Source organism: Lonchura striata, chromosome 1 (assembly GCF_050655825.1).
Source record: "Lonchura striata isolate lonStrDom1 chromosome 1, ASM5065582v1, whole genome shotgun sequence".
In the NCBI taxonomy this organism is placed as follows: Eukaryota; Metazoa; Chordata; class Aves; order Passeriformes; family Estrildidae; genus Lonchura; species Lonchura striata.
The window spans coordinates 89017874-89045574 of NC_140703.1; the positions used below are offsets into that span (position 1 = coordinate 89017874).

The window sequence follows — 27701 nt, forward strand, 5'->3', positions numbered from 1 at the left end:
GCACAGCAGCTGTGAGACCTCCTCACACTCAGCCTGGTGCCGTGCCTGTGGAAATGCCGCTTCTCTGCACAGTGTGGGATTTGTATGGTCCTTCTCTTCCAGCAACGTCTTTTTCTTTTTTTCCTTCATGTGCCAGATTGTTGCTTAGCCAACCTATTCAGCCCATGATGCCTGGGTCCTGTAATGCAAGACACCCTTCAGACCTCAGCATGGCAGGATCTCAGGCCAAGTACGTGCCTTGTCGAAGATAAAACATCAAAGTTGCTTTTGAGGGGAAGTAGCCTTCTTTTGTAAGATGATGAAGTAGTTGATGAAATATTGGGAATGTGTTACTGTGCTGAGCCTGCCTTCCAGCATTAGGGTCAGCCTTACCCTGCCTGGTCGTATCAGGAAGAGTAACAGAGAGAAACACAAAGTGCCAGTGGCATTTTAACAAGCCATGGCGGGGGGAATTTTTGTCCCTCACATGCTGCCTGCTGCACTAGAACTTCTGATCCACCAAAGGTAAACATGAGAAAGTCAGCACTGGCTCAGTTAAATAACTGGTGAAAATAGAAAGCCTCACCTCAGTTATTTTGTCTCCTCAAAACTTAGATGAAGAAAGCAGAACACAGTGGTCAAAATATACCTTTTTTTTAAGCTGTTTTTTGTCACTGTACTTAATTGTGAACTGATAAAATAATAAGCAACTGTTTGCACATCATTCCTTTAAAAAGAATACCTTTTACAAAACAGTACTCTTCTAATACTATTTCAGGAATGTAGGTATTCCGTACTTCCTTTTTTAAACATCATTATTGTTTTAGATTATCTTGAGTTAATTTGTCAAATGTAAATATTTTAGCTCTCCTTTTAAGCCTCTGAATAAAAGAGGCTTTATTTGCAAAGTTGCATCTCCCAGTTCATGTAGACTTACTGACCCATGGGACCCTTTTATAGGAACTCATGTCCTCATACAAGTACCCAGACTGTAGAATTTCTAACTAAACCCTAATGCTGAACAGCTGTTGAGTGAACACAAGCCACACTATGATCTCATCGCCCTTCACAGGATAAACAGAGTTAGGCTGAGTTGGCAATAGCTCCATTGTGGTTTTGCCCACAGCCTTCCACCAAACAACACATATTTAAGTTTTGCTTTGCAAAAGCAGAAGGGCAAGAGGAGATGAGTGCTTTGGTTCTATCATATCCCTTGTTCCAGAGGGTTTCTAGAGGCTTCTTCTATTCCTAGAGCAGGGCTCATGGTGATGGGAACTGCTGATCGTACGTGGCAATATGTGTGTGAGCAGCTTAAGAAGTAATCAACCCTAGCCATGTTTCTGCAGATCACCACCCCCCAGGCAGTCACAGGGGAGCACAGGCAGCAGGACTGGAGGTGCATTTGATTGTCTCTTGCTGCAGTTCAGGCCTCAGCATATTAAAACAGAATCAAAGGCCATTTGGTTTAATGAGCTGGGGATGTGAATGCTGTGGCTGAAGACAAGATGTGCATAAACCTAAATCCTTAATGAATCAAAAATGTGATCTGGATTTTGAGGTGAGATGTATTCTTCCCTCCAAGTCCAGCTCATGCACAGAGTAAGTGAAAGCAGTGCTGCCAGTAGTGCTGTTGTTCATATTAGCAGGTCCCATGCACTGGAATCATTTATAGGGAATTATCTGGGGTGTTTCAGCTGGAGAAGGCCCGGGGAGACCTTACAGCAGCCTTCCAATATCTGGGCTACAAGAGAGAAGGGAAGAGACTTTCTAAAAGGGCATATAGGAATAGGACAAAAGTTACTGAATTTAAACTGAGAGGGCAGGTTTGGATTAGATATTAGGAAGAAATTCTTTACTGTGAGGGTAATGAGGCACTGAAACAGGTTGCCCAGAGAAGTGGTGGATGCCCTATCCCTGTAAGTGTTCAAAGCCAGATTGGTGGATGGGGCTCTGAGCAGCCTGGTCTGAGCAGCCCTGTCCCTGCCCATGGGAGGTAGGTTGGCACTAGCAGTCTTTAAGGTCCTTTCCAACCCACAGCATGCTGTGATTCTATGATTTACAAAGACTAGGGATTGCTATCCCCATTCTGAGAGAAAACCTTTGTTTCCAACACGTTGTTCTTGATTATTATGCTTCTTTCTTCCACAGGTATTCTCAAACACAACAAATGTTTCAAAGCTTGGAAGTGCAGACTTCCAGCAGCAGCTCTCCAATCATACTGATGGGACAAGCAGTGTTAAACCAAGGGTTCACCACTACTCCTCCTTCCCAGCCATCCTCTTTGCCACCTATGCAACTCCAGCACCAACAGCATCAGCAACAACGCTACCTGCAGGTAGGACAAAGAGGATGATGTATAAAGTGTGCACACAGAGTAACAAGGTGAGTGGGCTGTGCAAATGGGGCCCCAGGTTTCTGCTGATCCTGGCAGAAATGTCCATTTAAGAGATTGTGACTTCTGATGTGTGACACACTGCTACAATGGCCAGTACTAGTAAAGCAAGGGAGCAGTGGGAATAGTCAGAATATTTAAAAGGAAATATCTAATTCTGTACATTTAAAGCATAATCAGATTATCTTGGATATATTTAAAGTTTATTTCCAGCTAGAGAAAATCAGTGCCTTAGGATTTGTTCTGTTCTCTTTATTCAGTATAAAATTTGCTTAGTTTACAAGTCAAAAGATGATTTTTAATTACCAGCATCAACATAAAATAGATCTGGATCAGATATCTGGATCCCTTCAGGAAATTAATATATTTTCTCAACTCCACAAGGCAAAGAAGATAAAGTGGAGCACATTGCCTGGAAGAACCAGGTGATTTGAAGATGTAAAAATACTTATTTTTTGACCTAATTTAACACATACTAAAGTAAAAGGGGGAAATGAGGTGTCTCTGTATTAGTTCAACAGGAGCTGAACTGAGTCTATGCAGGCTGGTCACATATCCAATGGCATCACTAAAAGAGTATAACCAACCTCAAATGATTGAACTCTTGTTATTGAAATGAAATCCTTATCGTAGCCTGAGAATTACTGAAAAAAAGTCTGGCACATACTGTTTCTAATAAAGCATCAGCAAAATTCACATCAACTTCAACACTGCAAGGTCACACCCAAATTTAAGCTCAGGAAAAGGAAGGGCTAGAAGGAACAGCATGAGGCACATTAGAATCCTGTTCCATTTCTGCCATCCATCCTTGTCTTTTCTGACATGTTCACCCATGCTGTTCCCAAACAGGCCTTTCAGGATAACCTGCAAATCCCAGGCAGTGCATTACTATGAGAAAACCTTTTCAATGCCTAATTGCAATGTTCTTTGTTGCAATTTATGTCCATTCCTTCTAGCATTAGTTAAGCTAACCTCATGCCAAACAGCTCCAGAAATAAAAGCCAGCAAATCAGTAGTATTTTTAAGCATCATGCAACCTGATGATAAAGAGCATTAAAACGCATGAAAAAATCAAACACCATGATAAATTTTATTTTATCTGTAGGTGCAAACACCAAGTTCTTTGCACAATGAACAACCCGATTCTTTGCTCCTGCCATCTTACTCACCACAGCAAGGAAATATGGGGTATCATCAGACACAGCAGCAGCAGCAACAGCAACAACTAACATCGAGAAGAAGGAATAGTTTATCAGAATCATCAAATTTACCACAGCCACTGCGATAGAGTCCCACCAGCACAATCAATGCACGATTAGCTTTAACCAATGGGCACATGGGGCAGAAGAGAATGACTGTGTACTTACTGTTCTGGCTTTTGCACAAGCATTTCTTTCCAAGCTCTACAACAGAAGTACACCCAGAGTGCAGATGCCACAGACAGTGCATTCAGGGCACACTGGCTTCCGTTTGCGCTGTGTTGTGAGCACAGGATGCACTGGCAGAGCAAAATAAAAACAGGCACTGTCCTGTGCAGCCTCCATCACCACTGGGAGCACGGGAAGAGGTGTTCAATCCTGGTGTGTCACTCTGGAAGCCATCTGGCAATTCTAAAAGACTGTCGACAGACTCATGAGGTACTTGGCCTTCACTGTTTCAGTTCTTCTTTTGTGTATGAAAAGCACTGCATCAAAGGTCTATCGAGGAGAGAACAAGAGATTATTTTTATTATGATTATTGTTATTATTTTGCACAACTGCACAGATGAAAAAACCTAGGCACTTTCTGTAAAGAGAAGTTTGTTTCTTTATTCTTGTGGCCAAATTAGCACATCCAATGGAGGAAAAAGCCCAGCCATTGGTGAAGATGGTCTACAGCTCATAACCCTTGATTTAGAATCTGAAAAGTATTATGCAGCTTACCCTAACTGTTCTTCATTACTACAAACCAACCAACCAACCAAAAAAACAAACCCACAACCCACACTGGACTGTTTCCTACATGATTTGTGATTGCAAAGGAGAACTCAAATTGTAAGCACAATCATGCAATTCTCCAGTAGTACAACATGAATCCTTCAACCTAAACTAACCCACTCCAAGTCTCTGAGAAATATGCACTGTGTTTTGGCCCACTGTCTTGGGATGCTGCAGACTATTACATATCTCTTTCATTATAACATTTAGGATTAAATTTTCCTTTGGATGAAAAAAAAAAGAAAATGCACTTTTCGCTTTTTTTGTATGTTTTCCGTTGATATGTTTCTAAGAAAGATTTTATGTAATTATTAAACAAAAAGTAGTGTATTGTACAGCTGTTGTAATAATGACCTATTTCTATATAAAATAAAATTATATGGAATTATGTGGAAATTATTTTGTATATGAAATATCAACTCATTTCACAAGTATAAAGATTGTGCTTGTGCTTTTTTGTGAGTGGGTATTTTGTAATAAACTAATGGATTAGAAATGTTTTTGTGAAGGGAACTACTGTTTCATGCTATATACAACTCAAGCTATTATTTTTTTCCATTTAATGATGGACAGTTGTCTTTATTTGTAGAATAAAATAAAATAGCCAAAAGGCTTTATTGCAGGACTTGCACACATTTTCCTGTGACTGTTGAACTATGTGATTCACTTTAGACTTTTAATCTTGGCTACAGACTTGAATGGTGTTGGGCACCCAGTTAGCAAAACCAAGTATTTTCCCTTGTAGTTTTTTGTCCTGGCATAGACACTGAGAATGAAAGCTCAGGAAGTTTTATTAGCTGCAAGTGAAGACAGCTCATTTTAAGCACCTTTAAAGACCTCAGGCAGCTTTGTACTTCCAACCAAAGAGTTTTATATTAGCGCAAAACAGATGGTTTAAAGAATGGTTTGATTCAGCATAGGCCAGGGCTTTGACCCATGTCCAGCTTTAGTGTCATAAGACACTGCTGTCCTGAGTTTTGGGGCACATCTCTTCTGGAATACTTGCCCTGTAGACAGTCTGGTTTCCGCTTCAGCATCCTTGTGCAGGCTCCTTTTCATGTTAAATTCAAACTGACTACAGGATGGAGCAGCCCAGGTACTGGCTTGTTTTCCCTCTGCAGACAGGGAGAACCTCCAGCACAGGTTGAGGTGGGTAACTGAGCGCAGGAATGCCTTCATTCCCCTCAGTAAGACTGAACAGGCATGGCCCTCAGGGCAGCTTGCAGCCACTGCAGCCAGCATTAGGTTCAACAAAGTGCACACATGGCTTTCCCTCCCTTGAGCACCAAGGATCACATCAGCAGTTCTGGTTCCTATGCCATAGGGGAACCAATAAAAATAATTGGGCTAGGAGCTGGAAATTGTGAAGTAAGCTTTCACGGAAATGAAAAATAAAGCTTATTTGCCCTGAGTTCTGAAAAAGCTAATAAAAATCTCCTAAAGAAAATCCATTAACAAAATTACCCCAATACTTCAACTGCTAGATTGGGTGGTAGCACTGATGGGTGCATGTGTATTTCAGTCCTTCATCCCTCATTGAGAGAAGATGAAGGAATCAAGTATGGGGTCTCTGAGAAAGTGTTTTTACTGCTAACTTTAGTTAACAGGGTGAATTAGCCTGCTCATCCCTTCCAATTCTTGTGTTCAGTGAAGCAAGAGTGACCCCACCAGATGAAGATTAGAAAGCTAGATGTGAAACTTTCACTTAATGTCTAAAGGAACCTCTCTCCTCACATTAACTATAGACAAACCTAAGCAAAGGCCAGTTGGCTAAGCTAGAGGCTAACTTCATAAATCCCAGCCGCTCCTGGGAAAGGAGGGGACAATCTGTAAACCCAAAGTTCACGCAGGAAGAGGTAGTGAAGGAATATGAGCACCTGGAAATACCTGTGGAAGCAGCAGCTGATGGATCTCAACCACTAAGACAGGAGATAAAGGAAGGGAAAATTCTTTTAAGAATTTGTTCTACTCTCAGGGATTACAAACCCACATCTCCCAATTGCCAGTGGTATATCCAAACCAAACCCAGCCTTGGGTTTCTAAAGCCATTGGCGCTGTAAGCTGTTAACAGGGGGATACTGTAAATAGCATGGAGTTGCTTCCTTCTGAGCTGGTTTAACACATTGGTTAGAAGGATACAGATAGCTCACAAGAACAGATTTATGTCGACTTAGTTTTTCGTGCTCTTCCCCATATGCACATTCAGGTGTGGGATTATTGTCCTTGCTTTCTGTAGCACACACAAGGCAACACCAGTCCTCCTGACAGAGCTGGGCTGTTCTAGTTCGTTATACCCACAACTCAGCTTGTTCCAACATAATCCCTCAGCTCGGATCGGTTTTCCGGGCAGGCGGTGATTACATCAAGCTAGTGCCCCACGCCGGGATGCCTCAGTTCTGTCTCGGCAACCAGAGCTCGAGATCTGCAAGAGGCAAAATGCTTGCTGGAAGCACCACTGCGCCAAGCCGAGTTCCTCGCACGCCATTCCAAGGAAAAGGGAGATACTCTACAGAGGAAACAAGCGGACGGGCACGAACACCCCCGGTACGGGCACAGACTGACACCGCCCCACAGCACAGCCCGGTACGGGCACAGTGACCGACACCGCCCCATGGCACAGCCCGGTACGGGCACAGACTGACACCGCCCCACGGCACAGCCCGGTACGGGCACAGTGACTGACACCGCCCCACGGAACACACCCGGTACGGGCACAGTGACCGACACCGCCCCACGGCACAGCCCGGTACGGGCACAGTGACCGACACCGCCCCATGGCACAGCCCGGTACGGGCACAGACTGACACCGCCCCACGGCACAGCCCGGTGCGGGCACAGTGACCGACACCGCCCCACGGCACAGCCCGGTACGGGCACAGACTGACACCGCCCCACGGCACAGCCCGGTGCGGGCACAGTGACCGACACCGCCCCACGGCACAGCCCGGTACGGGCACAGACTGACACCGCCCCACGGCACAGCCCGGTACGGACACAGTGACCGACACCGCCCCGCGGCACAGCCCGGTGCGGACACAGACTGACACCGCCCCACGGCACAGCCCGGTACGGGCACAGACTGACACCGCCCCACGGCACAGCCCGGTACGGGCACAGTGACCGACACCGCCCCACGGCACAGCCCGGTACGGGCACAGTGACCGACACCGCCCCACGGAACACACCCGGTACGGGCACACAGCGACACCGCCCCACGGCACAGCCCGGTACGGGCACACAGAGACACCGCCCCACGGCACAGCCCGGTACGGGCACAGTGACCGACACCGCCCCACGGCACAGCCCGGTACGGGCACAGACTGACACCGCCCCACGGCACAGCCCGGTACGGGCACAGACTGACACCGCCCCACGGCACAGCCCGGTACGGGCACAGTGACCGACACCGCCCCGCGGCACAGCCCGGTACGGGCACAGTGACCGACACCGCCCCACGGCACAGCCCGGTACGGGCACAGACTGACACCGCCCCACGGCACAGCCCGGTACGGGCACAGTGACCGACACCGCCCCGCGGCACAGCCCGGTACGGGCACAGACTGACACCGCCCCACGGCACAGCCCGGTGCGGGCACAGTGACCGACACCGCCCCACGGCACAGCCCGGTACGGGCACAGACTGACACCGCCCCACGGCACAGCCCGGTACGGGCACACAGAGACACCGCCCCACGGCACAGCCCGGTACGGGCACAGTGACCGACACCGCCCCGCGGCACAGCCCGGTATGGGCACAGACTGACACCGCCCCACGGCACAGCCCGGTACGGGCACAGTGACCGACACCGCCCCACGGCACAGCCCGGTACGGGCACAGACCGCCCCCGCCCCACGGCACAGCCCGGTACGGGCACAGTGACCGACACCGCCCCACGGCACAGCCCGGTACGGGCACAGTGACCGACACCGCCCCACGGCACAGCCCGGTACGGGCACAGACTGACACCGCCCCACGGCACAGCCCGGTACGGGCACGGTGACCGACACCGCCCCACGGCACAGCCCGGTACGGGCACGGTGACCGCCCCCGCCCCACGGCACAGCCCGGTACGGGCACAGTGACCGACACCGCCCCACGGCACAGCCCGGTACGGGCACAGTGACCGACACCGCCCCACGGAACACACCCGGTACGGGCACGGTGACCGACACCGCCCCGCGGCACAGCCCGGTACGGGCACGGTGACCGACACCGCCCCACGGCACAGCCCGGTACGGGCACAGTGACCGCCCCCGCCCCCGCCCCCGCCCCGCCCGCCCCTCTCGCGCCGGCGCAGTCGCAGTCGCTGCCCAGCCCGACCCGGAAGCGCTCCTGTTTCCCGGCGTGCCGCGCGCGCTCCTTTCCGGCCGGGCCCGGGCAGGGTGAGTGTGGGCCGGGGTCGGTCCCGCCGAATCCGCCTCCATCCGCCCCGCAGACCCCGCGGCGCGGCGCCGGTGCGGCCCGGCTCGGCTCGGGAGGCGGCCCGGCACGGGGGGCACCGGATGGGATTTCCCGGCGCGTCCGCGTTCGGCGGGAATGGGGCCTCCCAGCCCGGGAGGCCCGCGGACTCCGGGACAGGGACACAGCCCGCGCTGGTGCCCCGGGCAGGACCCGGCCTGGCCCCGTCGTGTTCACTGCTGGACGGGCTGCGCTGCGCTCCCGGGCCGCCTTGCGGAGGGAGGGGGCTTGGGGCTGGCCAGGAGGCCGATGTTAGTGCGAGGTGTCGGAGAGTCTCGGACGTGCTTCCTGCTCTTCTCAGGGAGATGAAAGTAAAGCATCGGTGGTGTTGGGAAGTTGCTGCGTGAAGCCTGCGACTGGTGCGACCCCGGGGGTTAATGAAGCTTGGGTTTAAATTGCTGATGTGGGAACTGTGCGGTTTGCAATGGGCTGGGGACGGGGAAGGTCCGAGATCTGTGTTTGATGTGTGCACGGTGCCTTTTAGCGTCGCTGAGATGGCTCCCGCAAAGAAAGGCGGCGAGAAAAAGAAGGGGCGCTCTGCTATCAACGAAGTAGTAACTCGGGAATACACAATCAATATCCACAAGCGGATCCATGGCGTGTAAGTTCTTCTCAGTGAATTTTGCCTTCTCTGAAGTGGCATTTGGAATTGAGTTCGGTAGGTTTTAAAGAGCAGAGGAGGACTGTCCTTGGGGTGTTGTGTTTGTGGTCCCTTGTGCCTCTGTTGTGTCCCAAGGTAGCAGCTCTCTGTACCTGTGCAACCCCAGACTTGGCTTGTGGCTTTCAGGAATAAGCCTGTTTCTGTGACTGTGAGTGTTTTGGGACTTCTGTTCACAGATTGTCATTCCTTCCCAATCAAATGCTTAAACTTCAGCTCATTGAGAAAGTTTCAAAAATTAAATACTGCTGTGGTAAAATTACTGGTTTCATGTTTATCACATAAATTTTGTGAAGTGTAAACTGGGATTTGATTGTGTTAAAGGACAGTTATTGTGTGTAGGTAAGAGTAGCTTATTAATTGACCAGATGCTGAACCTCATGAAACTGTAGTGGAGAAGTGCTTCAGAGCAAGCTGCAGTGCCCTCACATTCTGTGTATGTCTGCAAGCCCATGGAAGACACCATCCAAATCCAAACAATTGGTGCAGTGGCTGACATGGAATAGGAGAGAAATGAGGCAGTGGAGCATTGCAAAACCGTGGCTGGGAATGGAAGGCAGTGGTACTCATAAGATGTTCTGGCCTTGCCTGTTGATTGGCACTTCATTCTGTTTTAATGCTTGATGGTCCTGCTGTCCACCTTTGTGCATGTTATGCTAGAGTTAAATGCTTTTTATTTAGTGCTTGTCTCACTTGTGATCAAGTACCCACTTCCCATTTCTAGCACAAAGTATCAATAGCAGTGTGCACATAATATTAACTAAATCTAACCCACCATGGGACCTCAGGCACTACTGGCACAGCCCCGTGTCATAGTGTGGGTATAATATCTATGGAAGAACACTCATGGTGCAGCTCTTCTGCTGTGGATGCCCAGTCCTGCAGGATCTGGCCATAATGGGCATGAGACAGGCGATAATGGGGGAAAAAACAGTTATGGTGGTATTGGTGCAGTCCTGGTAGTGTGAAAGAAAGTAACCAAGTACTGTTCAGCAAAAGCTGATAGTCAGAATAACATCAGTTTGGTTTTTCTGCTGTTTTATTTTAATACCGACAATACAGTTCTGTCATGTTTATGTTACTGTTGTTGCACTGCTTTGTCCATAGGGCTTTTATTCAGAGTGCCCATGACACCTCTGATCTCTTCAGTGTTATTAAGATATTCAAACATGTTGACGTTAAAATGAAGGTTTAAGATCCAGGAGATCTTGCGATCGCAAAATTTTACCCAAGTGCAAGTGGTTTCTGTTAAAGTCAGCATCTGCCTGCCAGGGTAAAGGTCTAGTCAGGCTGGTGCAGCTGTTTGCTGGTGGGGGGTTTTATGTTGGGAGGACACATGCAACAAGTGTCTAGTGCTGACAGTGTCCTGAAGTTAAAGAAACGGCTCTTGTGTTTGTCCTAGGGGCTTCAAGAAGCGAGCACCACGCGCCCTCAAGGAAATCCGTAAATTTGCCATGAAGGAGATGGGTACTCCTGACGTTCGCATTGATACCAGACTGAACAAAGCAGTCTGGGCTAAAGGAATAAGGTGGGTTTCTGCACTTTGTGGGTCCTAGGCTGAGGAAGGACATAGAGGATAAGGAAAATTTTCATATTTCTTGCAGTATTTGCGTTTTCTCTGCAAATGCTTCCTTGTGTCATACTCGCCAACCTAATCTGTCACCTCTTGTGTTCTGGTCAGCTGGCCTGGCATATTTGTAACAAAGCTTTGGTAAACTCTGGAATTGAAAGAATTTCCTTCTACTTTTAATAAGAATAAAGCAAAGGAAAGAAGGAGTGCAGGTTTGGGGGTTGAGGTGGGGAAGAGAAAGGATTGTGGTGTTGTAATTCTGTAGTACCTTCATCCATGTTGTAGCAGATAGCTTTTTAAACCTGACCTTTTAGTGATACCTACAATCCCAGGCCAAGTGGGATTTATGCAGTGTGTCCAAACAAGATGAGGTTTGTCCAAACAGGATGCTGAAGAAATGCTGCACAAAAGGAGGTGTATTTTCAACAGGGCCATTAATCTTGAAAGTACGAATAAATAAGTAGTTTGGGGACCAAAAACTGTAGCTTCTGTTTATTCACTACTACAAAGGCAACTAATACGACGTGTAAAGATGGTCCAGTAGATCTTCTGTGGGGAGTGGGACCTCTTAAACTCTAATAAAAGGTTAACTGATCAGGACTAATGCTTTGAGAGATGCACATGGGTTTAAATCATGTCTTCTGGGAATTAGATGCTTGAGTCTGGTCTATGACATACATAGAATCTGCCTGGCATCATGTGGCCAACCCTTCCTTGAAAAGCAGAGTGGGAGGATGAGACTGGGTTACTGGGTCTTACAGGCAGGGTTTGGTTCTCTGTCCTCCCTGTTAAACTGCCCAGTTCATAGGGAGTGAAGAAGTAGCAGTGGAACCAGGAGACAGCATACATAACCCCAGAGCATTGTAGTGAGGCTGCTAACCAGGACTTCCTTGTGTTCACTGGTGCAAGTGCAGTCCATGAAGCAAGGAGTCCCTATATCTGTCTTTCCAGTGTGAATCTGCAATTTTTACTAGTTAGAATACATAATATATGCAAAGTAGGGTATCTTCCTCTGTAAGGATCAGCAGAGGTTAAAAACACCATGCTGGCTGGTACGATAGTCAGTGATCTGTGTAAATTAGTAAAAAATACTTCTGACTTTGACAGGAAGGGAATAAAGCAAAGCTAGTTCTTGTGTCTAACTGCTGTGTCTACCTGATGTAATAGTAATAAGCATGTTCTTGAAAAAGCTGTTCCTGCAGCGGGGAGGAGGAGCAGGTTCCTTCAGATAGTACTCTGAGCAGGAGTTTCCTAAAATCCTGAGTTTGAAGAGGAAGGTTATGTGAAAAATGGTGTGGAGAAAAAATTCTGTGCCTCCCCTCAGCAGCATGTTTTGGGCATTATTAGGTGAGGATGCTAAGCTGTGATTTGCCTATTACAAACAAAATCATTAAACAATTTAGTTATAATTCCATGGGCTTTGTGCGGAAGAAATTATGATTAGTTTTGTGCCCAAAGTAAGACTTTGGTTCAGGCTTGACTCTCACTAGAATTTCCACGGCTTCTGGCAATAAAGATAGGCAATACTCTGACTTTTGACAGAGGCCTTGGGATTTCAGGGTAGATTGGGGTTTTTCTCACTATTTTGTATTGTATTAAGAAATGGTTGTTACTAACAGCTGCTTGCTGATTATGTTAACTTGATGATCATCTTCAAGGTGTATTTCCTCAGTAGTGGGCTGATGATGAACTTCTGACTTTATGCTCCTAATGGATTATGAATTCATCTTACTCAAGGCTCAGTTAAATCTTAACCTTCTAACTTGAATAAAACCAAGCAAAACACATAAACAAAAACTCCTCTAAGGCAAACAATACAGTCTCTTAAGGTACAAGATCTTGCTCTTGGTATGATGCTGAGAAAGAACTTTCCTACGAATTCATGGGTTTCAGTACATACTTCACTGCAAATTAATCTGCCATCTTCATTTTAGGAATGTTCCTTACCGTATCCGTGTGCGTTTGTCCAGAAAGCGCAATGAGGATGAGGATTCTCCCAACAAGCTGTACACTCTGGTTACCTATGTGCCAGTCACAACATTCAAAGGTAAGGAAGGTTCATGCACCTCCCATGCCATGTTTATATGAACAACAAGCAAAGCAGGACAGCTCCTCCTGCAGTGCAAAATTCAGATGAAAAGCACGCTGCAAGAGTCAAACCACTGGCTTAACCTTCAGCTCTGCTGTAGAGAACAAGGGTCCCTGATCCACATCAAAAAGGAGTGAAATGATCTTCTAAATTTTGAGATTGAAAAACACGGGCCGTAGTCACTAAGCCCATCCTCTGCTGTCAAGAGCTCAGGCAGATTAAGCCCTCTCTGCTTGTCATCTGATAAAAATCAATTCTGTAAATGCAACTAAGTTTTTGTTTTAACATTTGGAGAAATACTTTCTATATAGTTTGCTCTTCCAGGAGTAGATCAGCAGACTAGCCTTGAAACTGTAGGTGTACTTCTTGAGAAGACTTACATATATATAATAGGTGGTGATAAAATGTCTTATTTTGCAGGTCTACAGACAGTCAATGTGGATGAAAATTAAATGGATTTTCATTACAATAAAAAGATAAAATATATTCTTTAGTTGTTTTTACTGTCCAGTCTTTTCGAGCTCTCAGCTGTGAAGCATTGAGTTGAACAGGTACCAGCCTTTTAAAGTATCTTGCTTTCTTCAAATTTGAACATAAAGGTGTAATTTTCCTAACTAAAGATACACTAGACTTACATTACATGTCAATGGAATAAGGAGAAGATTCAAATGTTCTTTGTGGGTGGCAGAGTTGTGGTGGGTTTGTTTTGTTATGGGTATTAAAGAGCCTTTACATAGGTTTTTTAAGTTACGGTCAAGTTTGTTTTAAAACAAGAAAAGCTCAACCAAAACTGCTAGATAATATTTAATGTATGTAATCTCATGTGGATGATGTGCCCCAGTGGCCTTTTAGGCAGACTCAGTCGGCTTCTCCCAAAGTAGTTCTGTGTACAGCATAGAAACAGGTTTTGATTAGTGAAATAATTGTGATCATGCTACCTCCGGGTACTTGTTTAAATCACTAGGGACTAAAGGCACTTTACTTCGCTAAACCAGTAAATACTGTCAGTGCCAGTCTTGTACAAAAAGGGTTTATTGAAAAGTGCATGTTTTCACAGACCAACATCAGAAGCACAGTCCATGTACACTTAACATTTCAGCAAGACATAAAAATTGGAATACAATCAAATATATTAAAATAGTTTCAATTACCAGCATTGAAACAGTTTTCAGTATTAGTGCAAAAAAAGGCAACTGAAACGAACTGTGGACAGCAGATAAGAAGTGTTTTCCCCTGCTTAAAAAAAGAAAGACAACTGGAGCCAGCCTCTGCTCTCCCAATGCAGAAGAGGGCTTCAGTTCTTCACACTGTAGACAGATGTTTCCTTTTACATTCAAAACGAGAACATAATAAATCAATGGCACAAAACAAACCTACACACCCTTTTAGCTTTTAAAGCTCTTAAACTGAAAACCACAGACCCACCAAATTGGATACCAAAAGTCCACTGTCAACTGAAAGCCTTTTACAGTATGTCCTTTGGCATAATTTCAGTGCATTTCATTTTTGTTATGTTTGCTGCTACTGCATGCTTGGTTTTGCATGTTCACTCCGTGACTGGCAGCTCATTCCATTTGTTCTGAGACTGTATTGATATAGCTTTGCATTCTCAAGCTTTGGTTTCAGTTCTAAGGGTTTTTCAAAGAAGTTAACTAATGATTGTTCGGTCAAGAGGGAGGCTAGAATATGTTCAAAAGAGACAGTCCAGTCCCCTTCAGTCACAGGTGAAGGTTGAGAGTCTTTGTGAGGGGTCTTCACAGTGTCAGTAAAAACAGCATCCTGGTCTGAAGCAGAGGCCTCGGGCTGCAAGTCCTCGGTGAACTCATCTGATCCACTCCCCAGGCTGATGCTCCTTTGTCCTACTTCCCCAATCTGAAGTAACAGTGTGGTCACAGTGGCAATGGCTTGGTACAAATCATTCTCCTCTGGATCTTCATGAAACATGCTATACAACGTTTTGCAGAACTGAATGAACTCCTTCTGTAAAGGATGAAAAGTGAGCATCAAAGTCCTGAACAGCCCCGCTAAGGATCACTGCAGGAGTCAGGCAGGGCACAGTCCTGCAAAAGCAGGTGGAATGCTGTGTACATTTATGTGTTCTTATATAACGTCTGCCTGCTTTTAAAAAACTGTTAGTGAAAGGATTTCAGCCCCCAGTGGTGCTAGGAAACCCTGTGCTGAAATCAAAAAGAGCAAAGGGCAGTGAAGTATTTGATGCCCTGATGAAGGAAATCAGGACCTGCCAGATGATCTATGGGCAAGTGAGAGACAAGGCAAGGGAAAATCCCTTATTGGTGGTTGCTACACAGAATGGGTTACAACCAAATTAGCCATCCACACGCCTGCAGACAAACTTCCCATCTGCTTCTCTCACCTCCTTCCCAGCTCGTCTAAAACAATTCAAAGATCTTCCCTACCCAGCTCCTTTCTGTCTCCTGTTAGGAGAGTTGTGAGCCTTCAGTGAAATTACGCCTTTATGAGATTATGAGCCCCTGCAGAGCTGACAGGCTAGGTTCATGCCACCCATTTAAAACTTCATTTAGCAACACAAGCACAGAAGGGATTCTGGGGGCAGTCCCATCTTTCTTTGCATGTCTGTACATTTGTTTTATTAGTATGGGGCCCTTTTCCCTCCAGTAGCTTTCCTTACGCCAACAATACAGAAAGCTACTGGCACTAGGAACCATGCAAGACTGTGTCAGCCTTCAGCTGTCTTCCTGCAGTTCTAGTCAGTGTTTGGCTAAGACAGGGCAAGTTCCAGGTGGGGCAGACTAAGAAGCTACTGCTTTGGTGCAGAGGAGGTATGGGAAAACAACAAAAATGTGCATTCTTGGGAATTCTTTGGCTTAGGAAGCCTTTTTCCAGCGTGGATAAGCCTATTTGCTTCAATATTCTGCTACAGGTGAGGGTGAGTCTGAAATTCTATTCACCAGCCAGTCAGAGCAGAAGGAACTGCTAGGAAGGTAGTTTCTTGAAAGTAAAAGTTCTCAAGCACCTGCTCCCTAGATCAGAGGAGCCCAATCATCAATGCCTGAAGGACTGAATCCCAGTTCAGGCTGAAGTTATACTTCGTGAGAGAGCCAAACTGTTGAATTCAAAAATTTAATTTTTCATATGCTTCTTGAAAAACAGAGTACAGCCTCTAAGGTACATACCTGGCTCATTTTTGGCAATTCCTTTTCAGTTTTAGTATCTTTTTCTTTGGCTAGATCCTTCAGCATCTGCTTCAACTGCTTTTGGTAATCTACTGCATCACCTTTTTTTGAGCAGATATAAAAAGGGTAATTAATTTTCAAGTCACTTGCAGTAAATTTACATTTCAAAATAAACCCCAGAGAGCAGAGATAACATGGTAGGGATCGCAAGTGGAAAGTTGGTTATCTCATGCATTCACATTAAGAGAACTTCTCTGGACATACCGTTTGATTTTCCAATGACCAGTGGTCTTGATGTTGACAGCAAAGGATTCTTTAACGGTGACTGGCTCTCTCGTTCATTTTCTGTGAGAGCTATTCAAGAAATGTGACAAGTTAGATCCTTTGAATTCGGCATGATGGTTATTTATTTTTCTAAAATGTACATACTTGAAGAAAGCGATGTAATTGTGCAAAGATATTTTGCAAATGTTTTCAGGTATTTCATTAAATCATACTGTAAAATCATGTTCCTGTAAGACTGGTGCTGCAATTGGAAGCTTGCCAAGAACTGCACATTTAATTTAAAACTTTGCACAGGGAAAATACCACAGAATTTTGTCACCTAATCAAAACTGGATCAAGCTATACAAGGAGATTACTGTACGTGGAGTACAAGCCATTCAAAAATGTTATTTCAGTTTGTATTTTGTCTGTAAGTAACCCATATAATTGGCTGCAAAAGATCTCTGAATCCAACAGATGTGTGAGCTTTGACATTGTAAGTGGTACATTTCATCCAAAAAGGTTCCATTTGTAATTAATGGAGTAATTTGTTAAACACAGTGAGTGTAACTACAAATGCACATCCTGCATGCTCCAAGGTGGAAGGAAGCAAGATGGGGTTATTCATTAAGCAGCTTTTTCCCAAAAGCAAGAGATTTTTTGGGGGAAACTGAGGTATCAATTTCCTTTCATATTTCTTACCTGGTGGGATATGCAGCTTATATAGTAACTTTATCTTTTCATTCATTTCTCCATTATACATAACATCTGCAAGGAAAATAAAGTACAAGAAGGAAGTGAACCAGAGCATTTACTTTCACAGTTTAAAATAAATCAGGCATGTCTCTGTGCACAAAGGATAACTGTTTACATGGACAATAAACATATGGCCAGTGTATAACTTTAGGTTGTGCCTGTCAATGAGGAACAGCAGGTGACAGCCATCTGTTCTGGTCTTTGTTCTTGTGAAATAGATTGGGAGCACCTCACTCTGTGGAGCTTCAGCATCATTTAAAAACACCAAGGAGGATGGCAGGGAATCTAATAAAGGCTGCTTGCTGCCACACGTTTACAGAAATGTGAGGGGGGAGACAGATAATGTTGGGGATATCATATTCTTAGCATTTTTCCCCTTCAGCCCTTACTGCTGTTCTGTAGGGCAAGCCCAAAGGAGGTAACTATTTCACATGTAATATGATTCCCATTTTCAGTGACCAATAAAACTTAGATTCTAAACTTTCAAATGCACTCAAATACTGTGAGAACTTTAAATTGAAAGTTGTATCCCTCTAAGAATGAAATAAAAAGAGAATACAGGGTGCCTTAGTGTTCACATAAAAAATCTAAAAATCATAAGTAGAAAGATTACAAAATCACTGATTTTTACTGAAGCGTTGAATTTCATTTTTTTTTCACTTGAGGTCAGACAACAGTTGAGATTTGCCATTTCCCCTTCAGCCAGATTTTGGACAGTCAGTTTCACCTATTAAGACAGCTGGTGGCTTCAAGATCAACCCTAGCATAGCCCTCAGTCACTGCTGGCCAGATTTTTTTTTGTTCTGCTTACTGCCAAAATGCAAGGCAGGCAGCAGTCAGCCTGCCTTAACCTGTGTAAGGTTAAGTCTTCAAAAAGCAGTTTTCAAAGAGGTACCTTGAGATTTCAGAGGTATGCTCAGAGCAGCAACTCGTAGAGAGGATTTCCTAGCATTCTGTGCAGACCCAAGTGTAATTCTTCACTCATGCAAGGTTTTCAACAAAATTACTATTGTCTGAGAAATCTAATATTCCAATGCAACATTCAGTCATGTCCTCAGTCTGTCTTTTAAATCAAATTGACTTCAGATGATTGAAACACAAAAGAATGAGTAACGATCACTGACCTGGGTAATTACAAGCCCTAGAAACCATCCTCTCTGCCAGTTACGTGGCATTTTAACACTCCTGTCTCCCCCACGTGCCACCCCCAGCTCTGCCCCGCGGCCCAGCCCGCAGTGAGCCGATACCCAAGCAGCTGGCGAGCCCCTTGAACTCGATGAGGCGGTCCATGTTGTCATCCAGGAGGCGGAAGGTCCTGTGGGCGAGGAGGTCGGTGTGCTCCCCGCAGGTCCAGGGCGAGAGCAGGCGGTAGAGGCTGGCGAACTGCCGGGCGTCGATGCGGTACTGCTCGGCGTACGGCCTGCTGGGGTCATGGCGCTCCGACACCGCGCTCCTGCTCTCCCAGTAGCACCTGATCAAATGTTCCCTCTAGGAGAAATCGGACACACATGAGAGCGGTTGTTGCAGGGCACGGCAGCAGAGAGAACGACCAGCAGAAAAAGGCATTCACATCAAACTATGCTGTAGCATGCTCGAAATTCGCTCTGTCATAGTGAGACCAAGACCATTCCTGTGTGAAAAAGCAAATCTTTCATCAGAGCAGCCAGCCACTCTTACAATTTCCAGTGAATAATTAATAAGGGCAGATTCTTGAAAGAAATTCACTGTGGGCTACTGAAACTCTGTTTAACATCTGACCTTAGCAGCCAAAGGTACAGAGGGTCACAAAAAACATGGAGCAACCATAGGCTTAACCTGCTCATTTATTCTGTCTCAGACCTCTCCATTTAGATACTGCAGCATTAGTCTTCTGTTAGGGGCAGGTAAAACAAAGAGTCCCAACAAAGTAAGCTGTCCCTGGGAGATCAAGGGAAATAACAAAAAAAGGAACCACTACCAGAAAATGGAATTAGAGGAAGTTAGTCAAAGATCAAAACCAACAGTGAGGAGCAGGAGGGAAGCACAGAAGAACAAGCCCCAGCAGCATCATTTTACAACCACTAATGGTGGCAGGACACAGCTGCTCTTGGTGACAAAGCTGTGTAACACTAACAACATGCCACAGTCATATTCTCAGTATTTATGGCGATGAACAATACACAGAAGAAATGATCCATTAAGGGAAGTAACTACAGCTTGGACCTCTATATCAAGTATAGTTGTATAAGCTTAGATGTCACTGTCTCCAACTTTAAGTTTTATCAAACATCAGCTTGACAGAAAGGAGCTGAAACCGCTTTTAGTTAAAAAAAAAAAAAAACAAAACAAAACCAAAAATAATTACCCCTCAAAAAAGACCCTATTAGAAAATTAGGAACAAATTGCAAGGACACAAGGTTGTGGGGTTTGGTTTTTTTTCCCCATGGAGAACAGAGTCTTCCTTTAAAGAGCATTTAGAGAACAGGATTTAAAAGCACTGCCAATTTCCCAATGAGCACAACTACATAATATTTAATTTATTCTGCATGTGAAAGTTAACAGGGACCATTGTCAGGGACCATTTCCAAGCAGAAAGTTATAAAAAACTCTGGAGCAGTTCTCTGAAGAATCAGTCTGTTACTGTTCCTCTTTAACAACTGCACAACCACAGAAAGGACAAAATGGCAAGATCCCACCCAGGGAGCACGGCCCTGCCAGAGGACGGGAGGTCAGTGCTGCACTGCCAAGCAACAGCTGAAAGCTATGCCCAAAGAAGCCTCAATGAGGTGCATCCCCTGCTTTTCAGGGAGACCAACCTTGAACAAGTCGTACAATTCCTCTAAATCTTCAGGAAGAATCGAAACATCTGGGATGACAACTCGGAGCTTAAAAAGAAAGAAAATCATGTTAGCGACATCACTGACATGGGCTCATGAGCTGTACTTAGGTGGAACAGCTGAAAACCACTACTAAAAAAATCTTTGCGCTGTTTCCCCCTTCTTTAGGTTCACCATTTGGACACATCCATGAAAAGAGAAATCCCTCAAGGGCTATTAGAAACAAAGACAGGAAGTCCCTAAGCTACAGGTCACAGAGGCCGGGGATGCATCGTGTGGTGCTGTCTCTCCTCACGCTCTTCCCCAGGAATCTGCCAACGGCCGGCCACAGTCACAGATAAGGTGCTGAGCTGGACAGTCTTGCAGTTGTTCAGAACTTTAAAGCACCCTAAACTATAATAATGTACATGGCTGCCAAAAAAAACCCATTGGAATCCCAGGAAAGAGCTTTTTGCAGAATCAGCAATGATTTTTCAAGACCTGGTGACGCCTTTTTAAAAACTAAACCCATGTATCTCCAGAGGCAATGCTGAGCTACCTCAGTCATATTAACACCCTGCTCACCACATTCTGCTTGGTTGTATCTTCGTGGCTCTGCAGGACACGGATCCGGTGTTTGTAGCGCATGTGCTCTATCTGTTCCACAGAGTGGTCTCCAAATTTCTGTAAGAGAGGAACAGAAATTTATTATTTGTGTTGTATTTTATGATACTTGTATTAATAGGAAATTCAACTTTTAAAGTGCAGTGAGACCTTGAAGAAAAGGCATAACCAGTCTCTAATCTGGGTACTCATACTACATCTAGTTTTGTGCATGAGAGCACATCAATCAAGGAATCTGTAAACATGTGTATTAACTTTCAAAGCATCCAAGCTGAATTAAATCCTCTCCGTAGATACAAAGAATTATTTTACCTCATAAGAATCATTAATCAGGTTGGCTATTTCAGTCACTGGAAAGGATTCCTGGTCATCACTGAAGAATGCATGGTGATTACCAATAGGTGGCAGAGGGCTTTCCTCATTTTTGATATGCTCTAAAAACCTGAAGGGAGGAAATATGTCAGAACACAGACCACATTGCACTGTGTTCTTCTCAATTAAAGTAAGCAAATAAGTTTTATGGCTCAGACTTAGAAATAAATTGAGTTTTGGGCAAGCTAGACTTTTCAAAAATGCCCTTGCGATTACTCATCTGAGGAACAGCAAGCCAGCCAAATGACTAAATGCTGCCCAAGGAATAAAACTTCTGTCTCCTTGAAGTCTGGAGCAGGAAGCCCATCAGTCTAGGGAAGGCACGAAGAGCAGCAGTAAATATTGCACACTGACGCAGGCAATGCCAGGAAACTTCACAGGACATCTCGTCGACGTACAAAGCCATTGTTTAAGGCAGACACTGTGAGAGCAGCAGCAGCAGGGTGACACGGGAGGGCCCTGGTGCCTACTGAGCAATGCCTTTCTTTTAGGGCAGAACAGCCTGAGATGAAAGGAGCACTCCTGTGTGACCATACCTGCTCAGGATCATCAGGGCCTGCCCATCATCCTTGCTGTTACACAGATCCACAGCGTTGGCTTCCAGTATGGCCAAGCCCAGCTGGAAAATGGCTTTGATGCCATCATAGAAAAAGCAGTCCACAACATTCACAGCACTTTCCAGGGGCATGATGCTGAGGAAAAGGGTAAGGAACCAGGAAAGAGAGATGGAAGCTAGGGCTGTCAGATCCTTCATATGTTCAGCCAGCTCTGGAAGTTGTTCTTTTATAAGCTCTTCAAACACTGACTGGTCTACCTGAGCACCTACAAGTCATAAAGAAAAAGCATTAGTCGGCACTGACACAGGAAAAAATATTTTTGTAAGCTAATCACTGCTGTCAACTGTTAACTGCAAGACATTCTTAAAATTTAAACTGGCAAGGTACACATGCATCTACAGTGAAAACTGCCATTATCCTCCTGCTGTGATCTCAGCCCAACCCTTGTGTCCATAAACCTTACAACTTTCTGCAAAATGTGTGTTAATTTTCCTAAGTGCCTTTAGGGTGCAATGAAATAGCAATAGCAGCAGCTGTTGGTCTTGGCTACAAAAGCACATAATAATTAAGTGCTAGCAAAAGCAATCTTAAAGCATTTTACTGCTCCACTTGGGATATATGTAGTAAAAATAAAGACAGTACACAGTCCTTTCTGATGCTTGTACTCAAGCAAGTGGGCAGCAAAGGTTTTCCTCTGAGAAAATGTAGGCTGGAAGTCCAGATATGCCTACACACACCAAGCAGGAAGAATAATATTTACACGAAAGCACAGGCACAGATACAAGTATATACTTACAAGCACATATATCTACACATAAAGAACAAAAGACTTCCGCAATGCCCAGATAAAAGACTTCCTAACTGTCCCAACCAGTCTTTCCAAAAGGAGCAGATCTGGGCTCTGGGTTTAGCTACTAGTTCAGTTCTGCTTTGTCAGTGGCTGTTACAATTAAGTGGACTGTGTCTACAAACAAAATTTCCCACATCAGGGCTTTGCCCAAAGACACTGCAAGTTAAAAATATTCCTGAATGCAAAATGAAGTTAACATTTTCAATTATTTTGTCTTTCTTTTCAAGTTATTAATTTCTTTCTTATAGTCCATATTCTGCTAATATTAGGACACAATATTAATTGCTGAAACATATATATCCCTAGCACTTTGTGGCAGAGAGCTTTGCAGTCAAATCACAGGGAAAAAAATACCTATGACATTTCTCAGTATTAGAACCTTTCACATCAGTCCACAAAGAGCTTCTGCTGGTGACTGAACAAACATTACAGCACCACAAATCAAAAATAAAAGCCGATGGACATCCAAAAAGCTTTTGAGAAACACATCAAGCATGATGCTTTGAAGAAAAAGCTTCCTGTAAGATTGAAGAAAAGTAGAAAGGCTAGAGGTACTCAACAGAGGGTAATTTTTGTTTGGTTTTTTAAAATAAGCTTAATGCAAGCAATTTAACAGCCATAGTTAACACAGACCCAAAAAAACTAGAGCTGGATTTAGAGATATTTGAAGGAAGTCAGAGACAGGCAAGACATATATAAATAAATCATTCCAAACTTAGAGACAGCACTATCAAAACCTGAGCTTTAAAGGAACATGCAACACTGTCCAGATCTTTCACAGATCTTCTTATAATATAAGTGCTGCCACTGTAGATGAAAGTCAAGCAGACATATTAAAATTGACTTTTCTGTCTATTTTTCCATTAGGCTCCCAGAAAACATGAAATCTGAGCACGTGAGCATGAGACCACAATGAGGTAGAAAAACACCAGGGCATGGATTTGAAAAATTATGACCTTAGATGCAAGATAAATGACATCTTGAGGACTGAAAAGTCAAGTCAGAGAAATGAAATAAGGTTTTCAGTGCTTCAAGAATTACAGTGTCAAATTGATGACAGTCTAACAGGTAAAGTGGGGTAAGATGCCCTGCTGCTTTATGCAGGGGATAGAAAAGTCATGGTAACTGAGAATAGGATATGCCTGACCCTTGCCACCACTCTTGACCCATATACAACTTGTTTCTATCTTGCACCTATCTGCCTATAATTTCCTCTATGCATTGCAGAGAGGAGAAGCACAGGGAATTCCTGAAGGAGAAGCCCTGCCCGCAGGCTTTTCCATTTGCAAGCAGTAAAATAATGAAAAAGCTTGTGAAAGGGGTCAGAGCTGGCAAGGCTGAAGGAAGGAGATAAAAGTAAGAAGGTTGAGTAGGACTGAATTGCCTAAGTTTTGAAAGCAAAAATTCTAACTAACTAACTAACTAAACACACACATAAATAGAAGACTCTGAAAGTCATAAAGAAAAGGTCTGAGACAAAAGGATGCTAAGAAGGCCTGTTATAACCAAGGTCATTAATTTGGTAGCTGTTTGGATTGCAGAGATTACTGGCTGACACTGCAGAGGAAAAGCACAGTGACAGGTAGCAAGATCAGAGATCACCAAAGTTATTGACAGATCAAAATTTGGACAAACAGTATTGGCAGAGTGCACAAAGAGGAAAAGTTTGGTCTTGGAAGTGTTATGCAGGAAGAAACAATACAAAGTTTAGACAAAAGCTGGTTGCAAATCAAAAAAGGTCGACTGAAATGCAGAGCCAAGAACACTAACTCAAGCAACAGGAACCAGAGGAGGGGCAGGGTGGAGAAGATCACTAGCACCGATTTGGGCATGTTAAGTTCCAGGGTAAAGCAGAGCTGCAGAAATAAGCAGTCAGTGAAGCAACTATGCTGCAAAACTGCACCAGTGCCACTCAGCCAGGGAGAGCAGGGCAAAACTGAATTCCTGGCTCTTCACACTGTGGTGAACTATGGCAGTAGAGGGACACAGAACTATTTCCTTGCGATAAAGAGGGCCAGAAAACAGAGAGACAGAACAACCAAAACTTTCAGCACTTAATGTATGCTGTAGCCATGCCAAGTGACAGGTAAGATATAAAGCACAAATCAAGAACAACTTAAGGCAGGGATATGGCTGGCCAGGTGACACAACTCAGGTGAGCAGCAGAGAATGCTACTTAAGGGCAATAACCCAGCAAGCATCAGAAAGTTATGAGTAATCCAAAGCACGCTGTTGATATCCAGAAATGCTTGAGTAGTGATAAAGCTGTGTTTCTGCTTTAATCAAGGAAGGAGATGGACAAACATGGAAGTCAGTTATCAAAATAGCAGTTTAAAGTCATGTCTGGAGACAAGAAGAAAAATTCTGACAAGTGGGACAGTTACAATGCCCAGTCCACTAGCAGAAAATACCAATGGCACTCAAAGCACCACAACACATACTAAGCATCCAGCTAAACTTTGGAATAACTCAGCTTTAACTTACCTTCTTGCCAGTGATAAGACAGAAACTGAGCAGTGACACAGTGTTTGGAATGACAACCCCAACCTTCAAGGAAAAGACTGGAAATCTCAAATATCTCCTTCTAGTCCACAGGCAGCACGAGAGCGCCCAGACCATTTCTAGCTCCCAGAACCAATACCTCACACGTGACTCTGGTCTTTCTCTTTGCCACAGCAAGGGTGTAACAGCAGATGCTGCAGCTACAGACTAAGGTTAGCATTAAAAAGGGAAAAGCTGTCCAACATTTATGTATGGGAAGTGACTGCAAATAACAAATACTGCTTAGCCCCTCTCTGTGCATTAGGCAGTCTGCACAACAATCTTAAAAATAATGGCACTATACTGGGGACACAGCACACACAGTGCGTGGCAGAGGGACTTGCATCAGCTCTCATTACAAAGGGCTAGTGCAGATGCAAGCCTGCATTGCTCCAGCAGCCAGGCAATTCAGACAGTTCAGATCACAAAGCAGATCTTTCCTACTTTCATCTTAAACAGCCTGAGTTTCTAATACTGCATACTCCTAGCCAAGACCCACAAGCTCTTCTATTTATGTAACAGCCAGAAGTGTCACCACCTTCTGACCAACAGGAAAGAAAAAAAAAAACCACACTGTGAAGTTGACCATATACTTAGAGATTGTGCTGCTCAAACCCTTCAGACCAAAACCAACCCTGAATGGAATCTGAGCAGCCAGTGCTGCTGTCCCTGCACACCACACAAGTAGATGGAGCACCTCATCCATGGGGGCTGGACCCAGATGACCCTGAGCATTTCCCCCACCCCTGTGCCATATGGCTGCCCCTTCCCAGTCTGCAAGACAAAGAACATGAGCTCACCTATCACTCGGTGGTTGAAGTAATCGGGCAGCATCCGCTCACACACAGCAACCAGCAGCCAAAAGGCTTCTTCCTCCTTGGCATACAGCAGTAACACGGAGGTCAAAATATTCATAGACTTACAAGGGCAAAGAAGAAAATGGAATTTGTTAGTGACAGCAAATCCTACTGACAAAAGCTCAACTGTTGCTATTTTTATAGAAAGAAAAGTAGCCTAACAGGATGTAAAGAACTATGAAAAAAAAAGCAAGAAAAAGAGAGAATAGACAACAAATACATAATTGCAACTCACAGGCATAGCAAGTTTTCCAAGCTTACGTACACTGCTTTTCATAAGAGCAATAGGAAACAATGGAGAAAAGCACAGTACTGCATTTGCCAAGATACAAAGCAGGTAACTGATACTCCAAGATGTTTTGGGGCTACTTTCACTGCCCCCTATTCTAGTCTCAGGACCACTATGATGTTAATCAGAATTCAGGGAGCTGACCAGCTAGACAAAATACTTTGATCATTTATCATCAGTTTTGGAAGAAAGTGGCAGAAAGGTTCATTAAGCCTCTGCCCCAGTGCACTACATAAAGTCTCATCTGTGCAGGCCAATTCGCCCTGCACGGCTTCCAAGTATTGTCCAAGAAATGCACTTTTCAACAAACAGAAGCAGCAGAAACAATTTTTTCCCCTCCTGTAACTATAAATGCAGTTCGCAAAATGCTGAAGGAATATCGTTGGTAGAACAGAGCCTTTTGGTGAGACCATGTGGTTGTTTTCCAAGGAAAAATGACATTTAATATCTACTATTATGTTACTTTTCCAACTGAAAGGTCTTTATTTATAAAAAGCACCATTGAAAGCACTCTCAAGAAGGGAGTTTCTCACCTGGCAGTATCCTATTTTGGGGTTCCTGTGCGCGTACGCCGTGAGCACCCTCCTGAGGGCAGCGATGCCGGTCTCGCTCTGGAAGGCCGGGTGCTCGGGCAGCGAGCGGTGCAGGTCACGCTCGATCTCCTCCGTTGCCATGCAGCACTTGCCCATGGATGCCTCCACCAAATGTACGTAGTACCCAGGATGCGAGGCGAGATCCGTCTGCGCGTCTGAAGGCAGCAGGAAGGGAGAAAGAGGAAGAGGGGGGCGCATAAGGACGATGCTAAACCTAAGTGTTGTGGGAGTTACTGCTCAAAAGGGTGTCAGCAAGGTGGTTTTCCCCAAGGTCTGTGAATATCCAGACCTAAAAGACAAAGTTCTAGCGGAATACACATCTTGAAAACGAAGCATTAGTAAAGCTTACATGACACAACATCATCCAAAACACCTTGATTGAGCAAAAGATGTCTCCATCAGAAAGTATCGGTTTGGGTTGAAAGTATTGGTTAAAGATCATCTCATTCCAACCTCCTTGCTGTGGGCAGGGACACCTTTCACAAGACCAGGTTGCTCAAAGCCTCATCCAGCCTGGCCTTGAACACTTCCAGGGATGGAGCATCCAGAGCTTTTCTGGGCAACCCCTTCCAAGTGTCTCACCACCTTCACATATTACTGGGAGAAATGTACTCAGCACTGTTCACATCCTTCAAGGAGGAAAAGCTCTACATTTACAAATGTCTGAATATGTGATATATTGGATTAAGAACTAAACTTGAGATCACATTGTAGGCACATTCTGACTCTGCCACATTTGTCAATGAAATGAGTTGTTTTTTCCATCTCCAGTTTCTGTAAGCCCTGCCAACATTCAACGAGAAGCAGGAGCAGGTCTGCCAACTTTGAGATTATCATTATTTTGCAATAATCTGATTTGTCTAGGGCTAACTCAGTATTTACACTACAATCTAATTGTTGCTTGAAGATGAACATTGTTTTATGA

The 27701-nt window shown here is 44.7% G+C and overlaps 3 protein-coding genes across 12 annotated transcripts in view; 2 read left to right on the forward strand and 1 right to left on the reverse strand.

The window, feature by feature from the left end:
- Positions 1 to 4982, forward strand: part of NPAS2 (neuronal PAS domain protein 2) — a 104422-nt gene extending 99440 nt beyond the window's left edge. For 5 of the 6 annotated variants that reach the window (XM_085558063.1, XM_085558082.1, XM_085558073.1 and 2 more), the window contains 3 exons: positions 137 to 229; positions 2128 to 2314; positions 3477 to 4982. In XM_085558063.1, coding sequence (XP_085414189.1) covers positions 137 to 229; positions 2128 to 2314; positions 3477 to 3659 — 463 coding nt within the window. In that variant the 3' untranslated portion in view covers positions 3660 to 4982. Of the gene's footprint in view, positions 1 to 136; positions 230 to 2127; positions 2362 to 3476 lie in introns of all 6 variants that reach the window. The other variant, XM_085558086.1, reaches the window with a different exon arrangement.
- Positions 4983 to 8670: 3688 nt separating this feature from the next.
- On the forward strand, positions 8671 to 13609 carry RPL31 (ribosomal protein L31). 2 transcript variants are annotated; one of them, XM_085558130.1, is made up of 5 exons: positions 8671 to 9165; positions 9291 to 9407; positions 10867 to 10992; positions 12969 to 13081; positions 13544 to 13609. In XM_085558130.1, the coding sequence occupies exons 2-5, from the start codon at positions 9301 to 9303 to the stop codon at positions 13573 to 13575; spliced, it is 378 nt and encodes a 125-aa protein (XP_085414256.1). In that variant the 5' UTR covers positions 8671 to 9165; positions 9291 to 9300; the 3' UTR covers positions 13576 to 13609. The 2 variants fall into 2 exon arrangements, with proteins under 2 accessions (XP_085414256.1, XP_021394226.1); XM_021538551.3 differs by having other exon boundaries at positions 8671 to 8730.
- Positions 13610 to 14139: 530 nt separating this feature from the next.
- TBC1D8 (TBC1 domain family member 8) overlaps positions 14140 to 27701 on the reverse strand; it is a 48798-nt gene continuing 35236 nt past the window's right edge. For all 4 annotated transcript variants that reach the window (XM_085558117.1, XM_085558113.1, XM_021538527.3 and 1 more), the window contains exons 10-20: positions 26717 to 26931; positions 25838 to 25955; positions 21626 to 21911; positions 21030 to 21159; positions 20679 to 20777; positions 20094 to 20162; positions 18546 to 18786; positions 17245 to 17310; positions 16543 to 16632; positions 16279 to 16379; positions 14140 to 15103 (exon numbers count right to left, since the gene is read on the reverse strand). In XM_085558117.1, coding sequence (XP_085414243.1) covers positions 14645 to 15103; positions 16279 to 16379; positions 16543 to 16632; positions 17245 to 17310; positions 18546 to 18786; positions 20094 to 20162; positions 20679 to 20777; positions 21030 to 21159; positions 21626 to 21911; positions 25838 to 25955; positions 26717 to 26931 — 1874 coding nt within the window. In that variant the 3' untranslated portion in view covers positions 14140 to 14644. The remainder of the gene's footprint in view (positions 15104 to 16278; positions 16380 to 16542; positions 16633 to 17244; positions 17311 to 18545; positions 18787 to 20093; positions 20163 to 20678; positions 20778 to 21029; positions 21160 to 21625; positions 21912 to 25837; positions 25956 to 26716; positions 26932 to 27701) is intronic.